Below are 20,411 nucleotides of genomic sequence, written 5' to 3'. Positions count from 1 at the left end.
ATCGCACGCATGTAATGGAAAGTATAGTGTCTCTTACTACAAAACCATGTATACCTACATATTTAAGAGACAGTCGCTATTATACAGGGTTATTGGTAAGTAGACCTGATCCTTTCAGGAGGTGATAGAGGAAGGCATTTCCAGTCGATTATACCCTATAATGCATTATCCGAAACTTAACCATTTCTTAGATATTTAATATTTAAAGATTTTTTGAATTTTTGCCAAAATTTCATGTTTATTAAGATGTTACTAATGCTAAACAAACAAAAAAAATATTGAAATATGGCTAGTTTTTTTTATTTTCTGTTTTAAACATGAAATTTTGGCAAAAATTCAAAAAATCTTTAAATATTAAATATCTAAGAAATGGTTAAGTTTCGGATAATGCATTATAGGGTATAATCGACTGGAAATGCCTTCCTCTATCACCTCCTGAAAGGATCAGGTCTACTTGCAAATAACCCCGTATATAAATAACATAAAAACAATCTGTTATTTTATAAACAATTGGTGGTGAAGTGGGAACATTGGGAAGACATATATGGCACGCGGGACACGTACCAATAAAGATTAAGAATTTGATGGAAAATATGTACCTAGTTATAATTCTAAATACCAGAGCGTTTAACACTGCTGTTTGTTTTAATTACACTTGACAAATTCATAATGCTACTAGCTTTACAATAAAGCTTCCTTTTTCTAAAAAAACAAACTTGAGTGCAATTTTTTTAAGGAACGTATCATGGCTTTATGTAAGTATACATACAAAATTACACTGACAAAAAATATTAGTACATACATATTTACATCGTAATATTCTTTTTATACTCAAAATATTAAAAGCTCAAATATCAACCATATATTATTGGTAGGTATATTCTGAACTTACTTCCAGTAAAATACTTTAATTTACTTTTACTTTCTTTTTCCCTACATCAATATCATAAGACCACCTCACGAAAACAGCCCGGAAAAAATACACGCGTTTTAAAACGCATTTTCAAATATCCTCAAATTCATCACAAATACCTTTAAATACCAAAAAGTCACGAATTGTGTGACTATCTTATCATAATCACATTCTCCTTATCCTTTTGAGTGGACCTTCAATATTATGTAAAACTACACCCATCACACCATGGCGCCATCTATCAATGACAAAGAGACAACCTGCATCTCTACGAAAACATGCAGCCATCCTGCTTTCCACTCCAACGTGTATCGTCTATCCCTCCCTTACTTGAGGAGTGTCCATCTCCAAAATATACAGCCATCCTGCTTTCACCTCCGCTCTGTAGCTCGCTCTATCCCTCACTTACTTGGCGAGTGTCCATCTTCATACAACAGTGGCAGTTGGCTAGCGTGCATCAGTCTCCTGTGAGCCTCGGAGCCAGTGAGCGCGGCGATGGTGACCCCCGCCTGGTAGGACGCCGGGATGGAGATGTGACGCGTTCTCACGCCGTGTTCGGACCAGCCTGTGGCGCGCCACTCACGGATCACGTTCACTACTTGACCTGGGGAGAGGAAAGGGATTGGTTTTAATGGTTAGTACAAGATTATTTGGTATGGATTATGCTTCGTATTTTTATAGCAATTTATTTTTGTTTATGTGTATTTATTTGGGCTGCAAATGTAATTTCCTCTAAACTCTCTTTATGAGGAATCAAATTCATCAGAACCTTATCTGATAAACAAATCAATATGTAGCTATGAAATATACATACACCATAACATTCCCGATTAAATAAAGTAATTGCTATGTAAATGCGTCATGTAAATCAAATATGTAATTTATAATTGAGTGGATGAATATCAAACTGCCATAAGTGCACCTACCCGAAAAATTGACTTCTTGATTTGGTCGTGTTCTCCGTTAAAATGTCAGTTTGCCTATGCCCTTCAAGTTCCAATAAGTGCAAAGCATCCATGAGAAAAAAGCTGTTAAAAAAGTAAGTTTTTTTCAAATCCTTTTAAGTCTAACCGTTTCGCATTACAAATTTTCACAAGTCCATTCCGGCCAATCACAGAGCGTAATTTTTTCAACATGGCGTCAGTCTTGGTGAGAATTTCGAGGCTGTGGTGTGTGCCCCCAGTGTTTTATAACGAATATGATTGAAAATGTTGAGGAAATTGTGATTGTGGACCCTGATAAAGCTCGGAAAAGGAACAGATTGAAGAGTGTAGCAAAAAAACGACAGAAAACCATGGCGAAGTAAGTTTAAAACCCCTTTTTCCCAACCCACGTGTCAATCACAAAGCATTTTCGTAGTAAGCACAGGGCCGTATCGGGTAGAATATAATACGGTAGGTAGGTACTTTTCTACCGATAAATTTTGGTTGATTAACTTCATTGTATTTAATAGAATATAGACTATATTAGTCGTAGTGAGTCCGGCCCATGATATAAGTATTTTTCAAACAACTATAAGTCCTTATGACTCATATCAAAACAGCATAAGTCTTGTATGGGCATATCAAACTGCTATAAGTCCAAACTGTTTATTAACTTTTACGCCTTTCTATGAGTGTTATAATGGATTTGTTTATTAAAATACATTCTTAAGGTCACAAGTCAACTAATTAAATCACGGGGCAAGTTCTATCACCATTAAATAATAGAGAAAACAAAAACCTCCATTTCCCAAATTTTGCGTGGACGTGACATATGGCAGTTTGATATTCATCCACTCAATTTATAATGTAGTGCCAGTGTCACGCTTCTCGTGCAAAAAGGATCAGGTCTGATTGTGTTGGTCGGGCTGACACGGAGCGCCCACTCCTGGCCGCTATCCCACTACTGCCCGATACGGAGACTTTTGGCTGCTGGGTTTCCCCCCTGGCCCGGTTCGCCTCTCCTTAGTAAACCTGCATTCCCCAGACTCCTCCGGGGAATCCATATTAATACCAGGCTTAGTGTGGACGTCCAGTCAACATGGGCCACTCAGCGCCAGGACTCCCGACCTCAAACCATCCTCTGAACCAGACCTCCGAGAAGCCGGATTACAGGAGACGCCACGCTCCCAGTCGAGAGTTAGTGCGAATTTCACGATGATATTCAACAACCTAGCGCTGGTTCGAAACCGACTTTATCATCTTTAATTGAAAACTTGGAAAAATCCGCTTTTTGTATTTTTATGTGTATGAACGGGATTTTAGTAAAATTTTTAGCAGATATAGCTTATTTAACTGTAAGGGTTATTTACTTACGGATAATTTGAATTTAAATAATACACTGACACTAGCGCCCTCTGTTGTTGCCGTCGTAAATCATGCGCTAGCTTGTAAAATGACTTGGAGCGTTGGATGGTAAAATCTAAATTCGTTTCGGCTAACATTTACGATAAATAAATTGCCAACCCTAATCCGAACCAAAGCTGCGACCATGCTGCGACTAAAAAAGAGTTTCTTTCTCGTTGCTGTGGTTGATGTTTCCAATAGAAAACCCTCTATGACGGGCGTATTGCCGCATACATTTTAAATTTACACTTCAGCTACCACAAGTTATGTTAAGATTGTGATTCAAAACCTATTTACCGAATTAAATTCTATTAGAGGATTGTTTGCACAAAAAAGACTCACCTAAAACATTAGCCGTATGCCACCTGCGATCAGGCACGGCCATCAGCGGCGTCAGATCCGTCCTCGGAGTGAACCTCTGTAGCACATCCCTGGTCCGTATCAACAGGTTAGAGGGAGAGGCCAGACGCGGCCATAGCGCGCTCTCCCTCACACACTCGACGGGGTTGCAGAGGTAGATGCCTCGGGATGACACTCCGAACACCATCTGATGGTGCCACGCGTCTGGGGTTTCACCTTCTGCGCCCACTTGCAGGTTTAATGTCAGAATTGGGACTGCTCCTGGAATAGGTATGAAGTAGGTTTATTTTAGTACACAGAACACAAGTACAGCGTACAGTCTGACAGATGACGATACATACATCCAGTAAACAGTCTGCTGAAGGACAACGTTCTCATCCAAGACTACAGTTATTTATATTATCATCTCCACGCTTGGCAGACGATTTAGAGTTATCACACAACACAAACATTAAAAACCCAACACCTGAGTACAAATAATATTTATCTGTAATTCTAACAAATATCTACCCCAGCCGGGGATCGAACCCGACACCTTTGGCATTGCATTTTCATTGCCTCATCGTCTTAGGGTTCGCGCACATTGTATCGGGGCGCAGCGTGCCGGGCCGCATCTCCATCCTGTTTTATATATAAATGAGGCCCGGCATAGTGTGCATTAGTTGATATAAAATGTAATGGCACGCTGCGACCCGACATAATTAAAGGTACTATTACACTAACCCAGCGAGATCCAGTCAGCCAGCCAGTGCGACAGCGACACGACCCGCTCGGGGTGCGTGGGGAAGAACCGCGCCGTCACCAGCCCGTCGGACGCGCGCTGGATGCCGCTCACCAGGTCCGCTGCCGTACAGCCGGCTACTGCTCGCGTTAGCAGGTACCTGGATGGGTGGTTAGATTGATCAGTCGGTATTGTAGTGTAGAGTCTAACTCATCATAGAATGAATTGTAAATTTACAAGGTTAAAATTGACACACGAGTCAGTAAACAACATGAAATTCGTGTATCAACGTCAATTTTAAACCTATTTTAAAGTGTTAAAAAGCCTTATGAATTCGGCGTAAGCTTCGGATGAGGCAATAAATTCGATGTATTTACTATGTATGTCAATTGTCGTCATATGTCCACATTTTATGTGGATTTCGTAAAATTTATAACCCAATAGACCCATGATGCGATACACCGCATAAACTAGGAAAGTTGCCGTTTTCTTGCATACAAAGTGGCGCCTCTAGCGGAAACTCTCTTGTAACTTTTGAAGAAAACGTAACCAGGGGGTGGAAATTATTTCATAGGAGAAAGTGTCGCTACCTCGCCAGCGGCGCGTGGTTGGCTCGCTGTCTCGTGCCGACAGCCGCGTTGATGCGTTCCACGTTGACGGGCGCGCCCAGCGCTATCTGCAAACATACACAATAGATACTTGTTATATTCAGTTACACAATCTATGTTTAAGTAAGTACTGCCATTTTTCAAACTGTGTAAACTAAGTAAAGGCGGTTTCTTAGGAATATCACCGCGGAGAAAGGATTAGTCAGACCAATTATTTTTTAGTCACACTTTTCGACTAAACTTAGTATTTCGCCGTAGAAGCCTCCTAAAACTGTTTTACGTAGTTCGTTATTGGTTGTAATACCAGTTCAGTTTATATAGTATGGGTAGTTCTCGTTAGCTATCGTTCCAGCAAGCCCTGCAGCATCAAGTTATTTGTCAACTCACAAACACGTTGACCACGGCGGTGGCGCCACAGGCCGAGGTGGCGATCTGCGTGACCTGCCGCTCGCACGCCTCCCGCTCCGTCCACACCATGCAGCGCGGCGCCGCCACCCCCTCCACCCCCTCCGCCCCGTCGCCCGCCCCGGCAGCGCCCGTGTCGCGCGCCTGGAATAGAAGGGCAGAAGGCTGAAGAAAAAAACAAAGTTTGTCTATGGTTTGGGGACCAGAAAAGAATATGTCTATGGAACCCCATTCAACACTCTGAACTAAAGTTATGTCATCTAGGTGAGGAGTTTAGTTCATTCAGAATCAGATAAAACATAAAAGAAAAGCCACAATCTCATCCTCACAAAGAATCATTACAGTACAAGAGTTCCTATATTTTAATAATATATAAGGACATAATAATATGTGGAGACATATCTCTCTCTCATCTTTGTTACCATGGTTTTTACTTAACCCGCGGATAGTCGCGCGTGGGTCGAAAAGACCAGCACTCTATTTATACCTCGATAACTTTTAAAATATTCGATATTACTAATTGGCGTGCTTAGTACCTTTAAGTTACCATATAGGCTAGCCGCACTGCGCACCCCGACCAGATTGCCCGCGGCACATGGACAGGACGGACATTCAAAGTGAGTATGGGTCTTTTCAACCCAAGAGCGACGCTTTGTGTCAGTATAATTTTTTTGATATTTTTTTTATTTTATCATTTTTTCTTTTCAGAAATGTCACGTAACCTTTTAGACGATCGTTGTAGAGATCACACTTCATTTTTATGCAATAATTGTAATCCGAATATGTGAAAATACCGAAGAAAATACCGAATTATATACTTAATCAATACAATGAAGAAGTAATTTTATATGTAAATTTATGTTAACTTTGAAGCCTGATTGTTGATTATTTTTTTATATAAAAAGTTAATTTATTTTTTGTTTCTCTGAAGAATGGTTATTAGTTTAGATAAAAATAAGTTTTTTTTATTCATAAATATAAAATTAATAATAATAAGCTGTAATTTATGTTCCTATGTAGATAAATATGAAAATGAAGCATACTACTTTTGAAACTGTCAAAACATATTTTTTTATACATAATAATTTTTATACATTTATACATATTTTTTTATACATAATTCAATAATAATTTTGATTTGAATATAGTTTCATTACTAACCATACGTTTAATGTACAATAATATCTAAATTTTCTTTTGTTTCGAGAAAATAGAGCAATTTACTTTCGGGTCGAAAAGACCCACATGCGACTGTTTGTGTCACGAAATTTTGACGCGAGCACTGGCGAGTTAAGTATCTATCTACGAAGAACTGAACTCCAGACACAATAATAATTATAAAATGCTAACACTATCCATAATAAAAAACCCATAATTTAGATTGTAATACATACCAAAATATATGAACCCCATAATAAGATCCATTTCATAGAATATACTCAAAATGTTACTCACAAAATTAGCAATGTCATTGTTTTCAATTTCAGCCGCAGTCCCCTCCACCATCAGCCTCTTGGCCATGTTGAGGTGGTACAGCGTGGACGAGAGGTTCAGCGGGTCGAACGTGGGCCGCTCTCCCTGGTTGATCTGGTAGGACAGGTGCCCTTCTTCTGGTTGCTCCTCTTCTGTAAATTTTACACACAATTAATGGTGCTTATGCTCATTGACAATCTTTTTATGGATAAATTTAAACAAATCATTAAAAATATAATGTAACATAATAAATATCACCCTTTTTCAAAACTGTTTCACTTCTGCCTAGTTGAAAGTTGGTAAGAGCTCTGCTCTTCAGCAAAGTAAGTTACAGAATGTGGTAACAAAATACACTTTTGTATGCACAGTTGCCATAACCATGCCATTTATATGTTTATCATGTAGTAATAATAATATACCATAAGACACATGTTGGACAATATTGCTAAGACAAAAGTATTTAAAAAGTGGACAATCTAATGGACAACATTTCAAAAAACTAAAGCTGCTATAAATCGAAAACCATTTCGAGATTTAGCTCTAAAGGCCACAAAAAAAATGTTTTTGTATTTTTTGGATGTATCATTTTCGAGAAAATCATAAAATAGTAAAAAAGTGCTGATGACGTCATGCATCAGGTGCGATGCATTTTGATGATCAAAGCCCATATATTTAAAAACAAAGTAACTGTCACTTTCATTTTTGATTGACGTTGACGTTTTATCGTGACGTTGTTGTTTATTTGGGTCATTTTCATTAATTCTGTTCTGACACTTTCTGACTATTTTTTTTATTTATTATTAAGAGATGACCTCTATATAATATGTCCCAGAGCATGCCACCGCCTACACAGTTGAAAAAATGCTTCTGCTTATTTTTTTACATGATAAGTACCTACTTTCCATCATCAGAAATATCAATGTCATTTGAAAATGACCCATTTGTTGGTTGGCATGTAAACAAAGTTTCAATGTCACTTGTCAGTGTCATTTATGTTTTTTTTCGAGACTCAGGCAATAGACAAAAATAAAAATTGTGCCTAATATGTGACGTCACTTCCGGTTTTAAAATAATTAACTTTAAAGTTAAAAATAACATGCAAAAATTAATGTATATACAAAATAAAAAAATACGGGTCCACTAATTTTCTATAAACTTTCCGAATAGCTAATAAAAATATAGGGTAAAGAAAATGAAATGTTGTCCATTAAGGATTTATTTGTTCAAACTTACGATTTAGTAATTCTCTAGGGGAGACCAGGTCCCCACTGGACACATGGAGACTTACAGGTACATTTGGTACAGTTTGTGATGTAGTCCGTCGCACTAACAAGTGTTCTCCGCGGACATTGATGTGCGTAATAACTGACCCACACGGCTCACTAGTAGTGGCCACCAATCCTGACCTTGACCCTGATGCCTGCGGCTCTGGCTTTAATTCCACAACAGCTCTAGTTATACCACTACTCGTAGATGGCATAGGTTCCGGTTGTTGACAGCTCATGAAGGATGACACATTCAATGCTTCACATGATGATGATTTGGGCCTGCTACCAGCTAAATTAAACCCTGGACTTTGTCTGTTGCCTAATACTTCTGCAATTTCCTCAATCATTTCTTCTCCAGCCTCCAAGTCAGCATTTAATTCATCTGGACTGAGTTCCTCTCCTGAATCTACTTCATTGGAGGGTCCGGGATCAAAATCCATCTCCAAGAAGTCCATATCAGGGCTGGACTCCCGAGATCTCTCCCTCACAACAGGGCCAACTGCTTCTGGTCTGGGTACATAGTTAGGTTGAGCTGGGAGGTGCATGTCTAGAGGCAGTCCCATGTCCAAACTGAAGAAGGAACTTGGCAAATCTGCCAAATGTTCTCCTCCCCTGTAAGTGTACACACAACCATCCTCTGACCCCAGTGAGCAGTCATCATTGCCAGTATCACTCGAGCTCTCCTCCTCATCATCATTTTGTCTGTTTAATCTTAAGCTTGAAGGTCGTTTTCTGCTTTCTTTGAAAGCACTGTTGTCAATTTTATCACAGGGTTTACTTGCTCCACTTGTAGATGGGACATTGAAATTATTTGCTACTTTGTCAAGGCACACCTTGTGCCTCTGACATGATTGTTCAGTTTCAGGGGTATTACTACATGTCTTAGGTATCCTACTAACGGTAGGCTCTTGCTGATTGAGAGGGTTGGTGTTAGTGTTGGAGCCAGTATGTGATGAGCCGGGGGCGGCTGCGTCCCGGCCGTATTCCGGGTTGGTGCCGCTCAGAGCAGCCGGCGCCCGGTTGTCATTGAGCACAGAGTTCACGACTCCAGCGAGCGGCCCGTTCGAGGCCGAAGTTCCTGGCTGGTTTGACACTGCACTAAACACATCCCCACGGTCACATTGTTTAGTATTATCCTTACAACTTTTGGTGCCCTTACTTTCACCGACCCTATCAACATTTTTTCCAAAAGAATCATTGTTATCACGTGGATCCATGGCTAGAAATGCGTGCAAATCGGCAGCAGCATTGTAAACATTGGAAATTCTAAGGTTATCTTAATTCAAAATAACTTCAAATGTACACGTTATGATTTATTACGTTACTTTATATAATCCCGTAGTATTTCATTGATAGTTTCATGGCTATAAATTAAGAATCAAGACACAAAACACATTTTGCAATAAAATAACAAACTAAAATTGACAGCCGTTTGCGTTTTCGCCTAAATCGCTAGAGGTGGATGTAATGAAAAACCGGATTTTATCGGTTTTATTCTTTACTTACCACCTATTATTTGTACTTGACCAGTGTATATCAGGCTCATTACGTTTATCTTGTCTATGCCATTAACCACGTCCATAGACAAAAATAAGTTTTTATTATTTAGTTGTCAATTTTTCACAATGACATTCTGATTCTACCAGCTGTGAATATTGTAAAAATTGCGTCTAATTTTACTTATTACGATCTATTCTACGTCTTAAACTGTGGTTTTTCTCCGTATTTATAAATAATTATCAAATACTGTGCTAAAAATGGCGTACGCCTACCTATTCAAATACATCATCATTGGCGACACAGGTATTGATTTTATTCCTCAGTGTTTTATCTTGCTTATTTCATACTATGTTTATCTATTTTTTCATTTAACAAAGCTTATCATCCATGCAACACTATCCTTAAAATTCAAATGATCGAATGTCCATATTCTTATTAATGATGTTTTTGTATTTCACGATAATATTTTATCCAATCGCGTATATACCTATTACGCCTACGCACACTCATCCCCCTTGTTAAACGTTCAATAATTGCTCCGTTGAGTTTCATGGAATCCAAAGAGAAACTCACACCATTAGATACAGAATATTAGAACTATCTTTGATTGTTTGGATACAAAGATCTGATCCAAGGTCTTTGTTGTTTTCCTTTGTTAGCTTTACAATATTATATAATTAACAAACATAATTAGGCACTAATTTAATCTAGCACATACATTTTAAAAGAATACAATAATCAGTCACCAAATATGTAGAAATCACAATGTCCACATCACTATTTCACTCCTAAAATATAAATACTGATAGATGAATGTAATCATGTTTATTCAACAGGTGTAGGAAAGTCGTGCTTACTGCTACAGTTCACGGACAAGCGGTTCCAGCCCGTCCATGACCTCACTATTGGAGTGGAGTTTGGTGCTCGCATGATCACCATTGACGGCAAGCAGATCAAACTGCAGATCTGGGACACTGCTGGGCAGGAAGCTTTCAGGTTATTATTCAGCATATTTTCAGGCACTTAATGATTTAAGAGACCAAATTATTCTGGTGAATATTACTGTCTTCAACCAGATTCCGATGAATCAGATCCTAAAGGAAATAATAATGCCCAACCATAATACATAAACATATAGGTACATACATACATGTAAATGCATAATCCTTAGGGAACAGTTCATTAGTCATAGTTGATTCATACCACATAAATGTGAAACCTTACTTTATTTACAAACAGCACTGTTATGTTTGTAGGTCAATCACCCGGTCCTACTACAGAGGAGCAGCGGGGGCGCTCCTGGTGTATGACATCACTCGGCGAGACACCTTCAACCACCTCACCACATGGCTTGAGGATGCTCGCCAACATTCCAACTCTAATATGGTCATCATGCTTATTGGAAATAAGAGGTAAGTGACAAAGCTGATGAAAGAGTAATACAAAATATTTATTTAAGCAATTAACTAATCTTAACAAAATTACTATAAGGTGCATAAATCAACTGTTTAAAGAAAATGGGAAATAGATGTAGAAACAACATTCAATGCTGTTTGCTTTGTTCTGCCCTCCATTGTCTCAAATAATATGGAAGGCTGGTCAAATACAATCAGATCTGAACTAAAAATATAACTTTCACTGGTTCACAAAAATATAAATTTCAGGTACTTAGTTACATAGTAAAATTAGATTTATTGAGATAAATGGCTGTTTTGCAACAAAAACATAATTTTTCTGTCAGTATGAGAAAAAAAGTATTTATATATTTTGTGTGCAACAAATGCTGAAATTCGTAAGCAAATGCTTTCTATCTAACTTGAGAATGACATAATATTGAAAGCAATACTATTTTACTACTGAGGTAATAAGATCTTTAGGATCTCTGCCAAACGGTGTCATTATAATGTTATGCATTGTGTGCTCTACATAATTAAGGCCAAGACGGAACACTTGCGGAACAAAATGGTAATGAGAGTGGTAATGCAATACTAATATCAGAGGCATTAAACTCGTTGTGTCATATCACTCATATCAAAATGATGCTGGTTGATTCTGAGGTGATATATCGACCCGCAACCACAACCTGCAGCCACTTTTCCTAAAGACGCTTCTAAGAGGAAGAGGAAGGTAACATTCGACACGCGAAACTGTAGGGTGCAGAACAGTCTTATATGGCATAGTGATGCAAAATGCTTTGTTCTAATCGTGACCTACTTAGGTAATCATACGCACATAATAATAACTTAATTTCTACGATGTCTTTAGAAATTCGTGTCTCCTCACAGCTGGAGGGAGCATCGTCCTAATCGCTGTTATCAGTCGATCGATACGTCAACAAAACTACTTTTTCACAGAACAACAAGTTTTATGGCACAGCCGTTTGAGGTCGTATTCTTTTGAACTTGGTCACCCTTATTTATTTTTATTTACTTGGAAATTCAAGCACATGTTTACTGGATTTTTATTCCTTTTTCACTTTGTATGGTAACTGTAGATACCTACATGAGCTAGGTGTAAAAACAATAGCAGTTGAAGCGTATAGATAGGTACCTAATGAATAATGGTTTATGGATCAATGGTTTCATCTAACTGACATACAAGATTACTATCAATGATTTTGCCGTCTATGTTTACATTACCCTGGCTGGGGCGCAGTGAATACTGTTTGATTTTAGTAATGCATAGGTATACCTATTTATTTCCTATATCTTAACACTTTTTACTTATTCTACCTAAATTCGGTATCATTATTTGTCATCTATCAGTATTGGTATTTTACCTATGGTTGCATTACCGTGAACGCATTATTTTTTTACACTATGCCACTGATAGGGACCTGCCACAGTAAAAGAGAAGACCTGTGAAGTACTAACCCTCTCTTGAAGTAGCTCCCTATCACCACCCCTAAACTCATATTTTATACAATTTCCTCTAACCCCCCTCCAGTGACCTGGAGTCCCGGCGCGAGGTGAAGAAGGAAGAAGGAGAGGCGTTCGCGCGCGAGCACGGGCTCGTGTTCATGGAGACGTCCGCCAAGACCGCCGCCAACGTCGAGGAGGCCTTCATCAACACCGCCAAGGAGATCTACGAGAAGATACAGGAGGGCGTGTTTGATATTAACAACGAGGTTTGTTATAGTTTTTTGAGCCTTTTGTAACGGCGCGTATACGTTTTGTGTGTCAAAGGGATGAATCTGGATGTCATTTAACCTTTAGAATCACGAAGTCACGATATCGCACCATACACAATAGTTTTTTATGGTGTCTGATTCAACCAGTTAATTAAATTAGTTTGGATTTAGTAATGTTTGAAAACATATTAATTTATTTACAAGCTGGTTTCTCGTCATTGATAATGATAACGAATTTTTGGTAACGCTGTAGTAACAATTTGGGAGGATTTGAAATTGGTGTAATTTTCAGTTGGCCTGCCTAGCTCCCATGATCACTGCTATCTAACAGCTAAGACTTATACAACAACAAATAATCGATGGGATATGTTGATCCAAGAATCGACTATAGTTGGTGATGGTGTTTTTTAAACCTTTTTGGTCATGCTGATAATGCCAATAAATGTTAATCCACAGGCGAACGGCATCAAGATCGGTCCCCAGCACTCGACGGGGGGCGGCGCGGGGGCGAGCGCGGGCGCGGGGGGCGCGGCCGGCGGCGGCTGCTGTTAGGTGCTGACCTGCACACACTGAGCGGAACGACGACGGGTATGCTTGTCTCTTTTACTCAACAGGGTTGCGTGTAGCGCTATCTCACTCTCAGGTTATGCGACTAATTTAAATGATGACGGAAGTTATGGAATGTAAATAAAATGGATGTGTTGGTCTCTGTCACTCACCAGACGTTGTGTGGTGTGCATAGAACAACGCACACTCGTTGGTGTGAAATAACCTTCACACACAAAAGTTGTCTTGCCTTTATGTTTATTAAAAAGATTAAAAGTCGCACAGAATAACTACTTATGATTTATTCACGATTTAAAACACTTTTTTCTTGATCTTCCACAGGAGGTGGTACAGCTGTGTGCAACGAATTCTGGTTCGAAACTTACTGCATGCCGGACTTTTATAATTATTTTATACGCTGCGGACTCGCTAGCATCGGGACTTTTACATTTACGCCGAACAGGCATAGACAAGAGGTGTTGTCATCCACAGGTTGTTGCAAAACGGGTACCATAATATTAACTACATAGATATTATGTTTCGCGAATGTCCAAAACCGATTTGGTATCTACTTCTATTCCTTTTTGCAACAGCCTGTATACTATAGGCAAGGGAACGTGGCAAACAGCTATCAACTATAACTAACCCGGCTCGATGACTAACTAAAATTTTGGAGGTGCTAATCTTTTTATTTCACAAAATATTGATCGAACAAGTAAACTATTTTAATCCAGAAAATAAAATCTTTTTTTGCAACATAAAGAGCTCTATTGTGGTATAAAAGCATATTGGCTTCCAAAATTTTACACTTTTAATACTTTGGCATGGACTTGCAGTCAATTTATGGTATGTAAATACGTTAAAATAGTAGTAAAATATTCCTAAGACCGACATTTGTCATTTGTTTCCATAATCCTGCCTGTATTTTGGTGGCAGTTATCTACAATTTTAAATATCATCACTTCATAACACCTACATACAGACATCTCTACTAGTTTAGGTTTTTTGTCAAGAGAGGTGATCAGAACAATACCTTTAAAAGGAACAGTCGGGCTACATTTATCATCACCATGTATAGTTGTATTTCATATATTAGCTCCTTCATTAAATAATGAAGCTTTTTTAAGTGTGATGTAAATGTGTTGAATTTCATTTCTAATGCTAACATCCCAAGGTTTACAATAATTCATTCATCTTTTTGTCTCGCATTTATCCACAATTACCTTAAAAAATATTAATTTAATGATACTGTTGTGGTGTGCCGGAATGAGACAGATAGTTTAATTTTATTTTTATTCTTTAGTTTTAAACATATTGGTGTGATAAAGAGGACTTATTTGACTAAGGATTAGAAACACTACGAGTAGAACAGAAATCTCTTGTCAGAGATGGAGGTACCGTAACTGAATATGTATTTTTTGGATTTTTTTTAACTCAATTTATGAACAGAAAATTATTTACGTTGTTATTGTCATAAAAGATCTCTACAAAATGAATTTTATTCTGTGTTAACAATACATATTTTGTTATTTATAATTATTCTGTTATTTTACAAGAATCAGTATCCATTATTCAAAACTATCGTTATTTTTGTAGCCACGCAGCAGCAACCAAAGGTATGTTTACTTTGAATTGGGCCAGCCAGATAACATTGATTTTATTTGTATATGCTCTACATCTTGAACATTAATGTGTGTTCACATGCTTCATATCTGGCCTAGTACAGTACAAGTTGTGCACAAGTAAAATTAAATGTCCCTTATCCATTAAACTAAGGGGAATCTAAAAAGGACTGCTTGCAAGGTAACGAAAGACATGATATAGCAAAAATATACTTATTTTTAAGTTTAGCACATTGTAATGATGTATAATTTGTAAGGTTACAATATGCAAACACATTTGTAAGATGTAATTCATGAGAATAAATGTTAAAAAATATTCTTTGTGTGTTATTATTGTCAATAGGTACATTTTTAATACTTAAAATTTTAAAACTGGTATAGGATAGTTCTTAATTCAGCTTTTATCCTACTAAACAGCGTCTATAGTACATATTTCATTTAGAACTGTAAATACCGAGTTCACCATTTCGGGTGTCTTCATTTTGAAAGTACCATTGTCTTTGACGGAAGCCTTGGGCAGTGCCACTTCATGTAGGTTCAGCACCGCTATGTCAAACTCAAATGTGTCAAATATCTGATTCTGCAGTCCTTGGTATGTTAGGAATACTAATTCTGACCTCTTCTTTGCTTCTTCTTTCATACTGAAAATTAACTTTAGATTAGTTACTAAATATTACACAATTTTTTGGTACAGGTAAGAGGTAAGGTAAGGGAGGATAGTAGATACTAGTATTATTATTAGCTTACATAGATACAAATTATGTTTACCAGTTGCATTATGGGATTACAGTTGAGCCATACACTGCCCTTTACTTCCTCAAAGACTCAATAAATTTTCATCTTCATTAATCAGTATACCACATATAGAAATAAAATAACTTACCTGTTTAAAATTAAATAAACATCTTGAATTTCAAAGCTCAATGTTAATTTGTCCTTTGTGTCCACATTTGGAGTGCTGTAAATAAACTTCATGGGCTTGTCCAAGTTTGATGTTTCATTCTCAATAAAGTTGAATGCAAATTGTAATATCTGTCTCTGAAATAAGATAAACATTGGATTAGTTATTACTGTATTTTTTTTAATTTAACATTTCCATGATAACTCTTTAGATTAAAACACCAGCAGCATTAATTTGTAGATAAATAATGGTAAATAAGTGATTCTCAGCCCAAGTCTCTCCAAAGATATCTTATACTTAACTCCATCAGTCACTGCTATGTTATGTAAGTAGGTATACTTTACTCAGAACCAATTTTCAATATTTAAAAGAAACTTAAAAAAATAACCTGATTGAAACTAAATGGTATGATCCTGCAGTCAAATATGCTAGCAAATGCAGTTTTCACAGCTGTTCCAACTTTTTGCTCTCCTCGCTCCAGTAAGTATGGTAGATGTATAGCTTCAGGCACAGTGTTGCACATACCCCAGGAGAGAAGAATTGCTTCATACACTACTGCGGATTTGGAGTTCTCACTGGATGAACTACTTGATACTGTTATCTGAAAATTACATAGTTAGTGGAGTGTTTTAGAATGATTGTATTTAGTACTCTTAGTACCAAGTTAACTTTATATGTACTTAGAATGATATGGGAATGCTCACCATTAGTGCGTCGGAATCATCTTCAGAATACTTGAGCTGTGGCTCACCAACTACATTCACTGAGTATTTGAGACTGGAGTTAGTTGTGACTATGTTTACAAGAGCTTGCTTTATACTTGCACGATATTGCTTCAACTTCACTGCTTCGTATTGTAAGTTATACAATGCGGTCACTTTGCTTATCCGCCAAGAGGCTTGGTTGTAAATGACTGAAATGTAAATTATTTCCAGATCAAAACACTTTAAGTTCATAAAGTTGTAAGATATTACTTTTTATCAAAAATCTATTATCTTACCAGCAACAGGATCGTTGATAACTCTATTGGAAACTCTTGGTTCCCTCCTCTGTGGCGATCCTTTATAATATGCAGACATTACAAGATAAAGAAGGAAAACCTATTTAGCAAGTAAACAAAACAAACAACACCAATCCCAAACTTGAAATATTTTGACGGTTGGTTTTGCCACAGCATCCCTTTCCCTTGCCTAGTCTGTGGTATAGTGACAAATGTATGCGTATGACCGTTATCATTCTGAGGTACCGATCTCACTGTCCCCTCCACTCTCCACTGTACTAGTACTATGTAGGTAATTTTTCATGTAATCCATTTCCCCTATGTATTGATGCGATACTCGATGAATAAATAATTATGGATATCTAAAGTAGGCCATACACAATGATGTCATAGTAATATACATAATATATAATCCTAACTAATATTATAAATGCGAAAGTAACTGAGTATGTCTGTCTGTTACTCTTTTACGCCAAAACTACAGAACGGATTTGAATGAAATTTGGTATACATATGGTCTAGACCCTGAGAAAGAACATAGGCTACTTTTTATCCCGGAATTCCCACGGGAACACTTTTTAAGGCGAAGCGAAGCTCGCGGGAACAGCTAGTACATAATATATTGATAAATGACATATTATGTCAATGGCCATAGTTATAAGATTGTGGCATGAGGACTGCCCCTCTTGTTATGGAAGTACAAGCAATGTACTTTGCATCTGCCTGTGCAGGAACCTATGGCTGCGCAGTTACTTGTTTTCGTAACTTTATAGATGAACTTGTATACTTACCGTTTGTCGCGGTGTTAGCGAGGGACTCCGGTTTGGTCGCCTGCGCAGGTCCACACCACTGCACATGTCTATCTCCACGCACATCTGGCATACCCATAGAGTACGAGGGCTACACCGAAAAGATCGGTAATAGAATACTTAGGAATAAATTAGAGTGAAACCTTTTTGGTGTATCAAATGTAGTGTTTTTTCAAACATAATTCCATTTTCGAATTTTAAAAAAAGTATTGACCATTTGAATTTGACAAGTCGGTGCACAGAGTAGGTAATATAGCACAGAGTAGGTAAATGACAGATGACATTTTATACAGAGTAGGTAATTTTATGACATGAAAGGTTAGAGGAAGTGAGTGAGATAGAATGACTCCACCATAAACAAAACTATCCAAACTCCATACATTTGTGTTTGAAGCTCGTTTGAAGTTATAAGTTGCCACAGACCACAGAGTAGGTAATATAGTAGTAAGAGACCGGACTTCCTAAGAATAAAAACACAAAGTTTGGATAATGAATCATTACCAACCTGTGTCACTTAAACCAGTCAGTGCTGCCAACATTACAAACACAAAATAGTTGACGGTCGAATGGCGTAGTGGTTAGTGGCCCTGACTGCTATGCCGAAGGTCCCGGGTTCGATTCCCGGCTGGGGCAGATATTTGTTTAAAGACAGATATTTGTACTCGGGTCTTGGGTGTTGATATTTATATTTAGTATCTATCTATCTATGTATTTGTGTAGATATATCAGCTGTCCGACACCCATAACACAGGTTCTGCCTAGCTTGGGGTCGGATGGCCGTGTGTGAGATGTCCCCACATATTTATTTATTTATTTATTTAGTGATGTACCAAAATAGTGATGTACCTAGGTATTATTTCATATCGATAATCGACGCCTCTTGTAATGGTTGACGTAGGTATACACTACAAGGAATCGTTACGATAATTCTGCATAGTTCGAACGGTATCGATAACTCGTAGCATGTATGTTATAAAACTGTACATTAACATATTTACAACGAATTATCGGTGCTCTTAGAACTGTGTAGTGTGGCCGTAACGATTTCTCTTTTTGTATATGGCTAAAGCTAGCCAGTTTTTAAATGCTTTTCTTTTTGTTTAACTACTATGCAGTACCTATACGACTTGTTTTAGTATGTAGGTATGTCATCAATCCCCTTATAAATTAGAAGTTAATCAAAAAGTAAAACAGTTTTTGATCAGTAAAAGATTTGATATAAACAAAAACATTTTTTTATTTAACAATTTATAAACATTTATACATATGTACTAGCATTTCCCGCGAGCTTTGCTTCACCTTGAAAGATTTTCCCGTGGGAAATATTTTTTCCTGCTAACTCCCATTCCTGTAGAAATTTAGCAATATCCTATTGTATTTGTAACTAAGCTTTAAGTTTACTAAGGTACCTGCATGCCAAATTTCAAGCGTCTAACTTAGATTTGGTTTAGATTTTTCATACAAAAATATTATCCCGCTAATTTCCGTTCCTGTGAGAATTTCGGAAATTTCTTTCTTAGTGCTCACCTACACTACATAAGGAACCTACTTGCCAAGTCTCATCATTGTAGCTTGAGCCGTTTGGCCTGTACGTTGATGTCTCTTCTATTCTATTCTGGTAGGGGGTGAAGATCCTGTACGTGGCTCTCTCGAGTAGAACTTTTGTACATATCCCCTTGATTTCAGCAAAGTCCTGTCGTGTCGTGTGTACTTCTACAGCACATTGTACTGGTGGAATATTGGTCATATTATTATCTGTAGAACATGATGCACCTTGTTCTGTAAAATAATCAATTAAGAAATAGTTAGAAAAACATAGGTAAATGCCACTCAATGGAACAAATTCAATTGTAATTGTACAGTCCCCCTCACATATTAACAATGCTTCTGGGAGGGGTTAGGTTTCTCTGCCCCTGGGTGTACATGATGTGTATTATAAAATCTACTAACAATACCTACTCTTCTTTCATAAGTTTCAAAGGAAATTCTTTTAGTATTTCATCAGAGAGTGGCTTTAGAGTTAGTCTTAGCCTTGGAACCGCAGTTTTTTTCAACCGACTCTTCTTCGTATTAAAATCTGTAGCATTGAAGTGATTTCCACATATAAATTTTAGCTGGTGCAGTTTTTCAATGGGAACATATATATGCTAAATCTTCCTAGCCCGTAGCTATTACCCATTTTTTACACCTGAGAAAAATATCGACAGTTTTGTTGTCGTGTTGAAAAATTGTCTCATCCCAACACTATATTTTGAAATGAAACGGAGCAAATTATGTTTTCTTACAGAAATATCCCTTTATATCGAGGAAGATACGTTGCTTACTTATAGCTACTTATTTTTTACTTACCGAGATACGTCCAAAGAAAATCTGGCCATAAAAAAACGACTTTGGCCGTCTTTACAATTCGATTACAGTCCACATATTTCGCACTTTCTTGTTAACATTTTGGTAGTGATTTTATTGTTTTAGACACCACATACACTTAAAAGGAAACTGATTCTATCCACTTTTTCATTAACATGGTATTATTGTACTTATAACAAATTGAAAATTTAAATATAACCGACATTGAACAAAACGACTGACAGCAGTGAGTGACACAGACCACAGAGTAGGTAATATAGCAAAGAGTAGGTAAATGACAGATGACATTTTATACAGAGTAGGTAATTTTATGAGACATGAAAGGTTAGAGGAAGTGAGTGAGATAGAATGACTGCACCATAAACAAAACTATCCAAACTCCATACATTTGTGTTTGAAGCTCGCTTGAAGTTATAAGTTATAAGTTGCTACAGACTGCCACAGACTGGTCGGTGTAAAAA

General features: G+C 37.4%; 3 protein-coding genes across 3 annotated transcripts; 1 reads left to right on the top strand and 2 right to left on the bottom strand.

Annotated features, from left to right (window-relative positions):
* Window positions 1-493: 493 nt before the first annotated feature.
* On the bottom strand, window positions 494-9,543 carry LOC105393458. The gene is made up of 7 exons (XM_048627960.1): window positions 8,041-9,543; window positions 6,790-6,959; window positions 5,317-5,478; window positions 4,912-4,997; window positions 4,324-4,481; window positions 3,583-3,861; window positions 494-1,517 (listed from the first exon to the last, which is right to left on the bottom strand). Exons 1-7 carry the CDS (start codon window positions 9,290-9,292, stop codon window positions 1,315-1,317), a joined length of 2,310 nt encoding a protein of 769 aa, XP_048483917.1. The 5' UTR covers window positions 9,293-9,543; the 3' UTR covers window positions 494-1,314.
* A 137-nt stretch (window positions 9,544-9,680) lies between these two features.
* LOC105389599 (ras-related protein Rab-2A) lies at window positions 9,681-15,189 on the top strand. Its single transcript, XM_048627961.1, has 6 exons — window positions 9,681-9,878; window positions 10,412-10,571; window positions 10,832-10,987; window positions 12,522-12,702; window positions 13,162-13,293; window positions 13,594-15,189. The coding sequence occupies exons 1-5, from the start codon at window positions 9,833-9,835 to the stop codon at window positions 13,255-13,257; spliced, it is 639 nt and encodes a 212-aa protein (XP_048483918.1). The 5' UTR covers window positions 9,681-9,832; the 3' UTR covers window positions 13,258-13,293; window positions 13,594-15,189.
* LOC105389598 lies at window positions 14,920-16,997 on the bottom strand. Its single transcript, XM_011560741.3, has 5 exons — window positions 16,775-16,997; window positions 16,479-16,687; window positions 16,163-16,375; window positions 15,757-15,911; window positions 14,920-15,514 (listed from the first exon to the last, which is right to left on the bottom strand). The coding sequence occupies exons 1-5, from the start codon at window positions 16,851-16,853 to the stop codon at window positions 15,283-15,285; spliced, it is 888 nt and encodes a 295-aa protein (XP_011559043.3). The 5' UTR covers window positions 16,854-16,997; the 3' UTR covers window positions 14,920-15,282.
* Window positions 16,998-20,411: the final 3,414 nt, after the last annotated feature.

This window comes from Plutella xylostella, chromosome 19 (assembly GCF_932276165.1).
Source record: "Plutella xylostella chromosome 19, ilPluXylo3.1, whole genome shotgun sequence".
Lineage (NCBI taxonomy): Eukaryota > Metazoa > Arthropoda > Insecta > Lepidoptera > Plutellidae > Plutella > Plutella xylostella.
The sequence above is the reverse complement of the archived record's forward strand: the minus strand, read 5'-3'. Positions and strand labels throughout refer to the sequence as shown.

Bases quoted from the DNA above. Each gene is read 5' to 3' on its own strand.
- LOC105393458 (XM_048627960.1), bottom strand. From the start codon at position 9,292: ATGGATCCACGTGATAACAATGATTCTTTTGGAAAAAATGTTGATAGG. The intron at 6,960-8,040 runs GTAAGTTTGAAC...TAAAATTTACAG, and splicing joins CCCTAGAGAATTACTAAATC to AAGAGGAGCAACCAGAAGAA. The intron at 4,482-4,911 runs GTAGCGACACTT...CCACCCATCCAG, and splicing joins AACCACGCGCCGCTGGCGAG to GTACCTGCTAACGCGAGCAG.
- LOC105389599 (XM_048627961.1), top strand. From the start codon at position 9,833: ATGGCGTACGCCTACCTATTCAAATACATCATCATTGGCGACACAG. The intron at 9,879-10,411 runs GTATTGATTTTA...TTTATTCAACAG, and splicing joins CATCATCATTGGCGACACAG to GTGTAGGAAAGTCGTGCTTA. The intron at 10,572-10,831 runs GTTATTATTCAG...TTATGTTTGTAG, and splicing joins GCTGGGCAGGAAGCTTTCAG to GTCAATCACCCGGTCCTACT.
- LOC105389598 (XM_011560741.3), bottom strand. From the start codon at position 16,853: ATGTCTGCATATTATAAAGGATCGCCACAGAGGAGGGAACCAAGAGTT. The intron at 16,688-16,774 runs GTAAGATAATAG...TTTACATTTCAG, and splicing joins TATCAACGATCCTGTTGCTG to TCATTTACAACCAAGCCTCT. The intron at 15,912-16,162 runs GTTATTTTTTTA...ATCTTATTTCAG, and splicing joins TACCATTTAGTTTCAATCAG to AGACAGATATTACAATTTGC.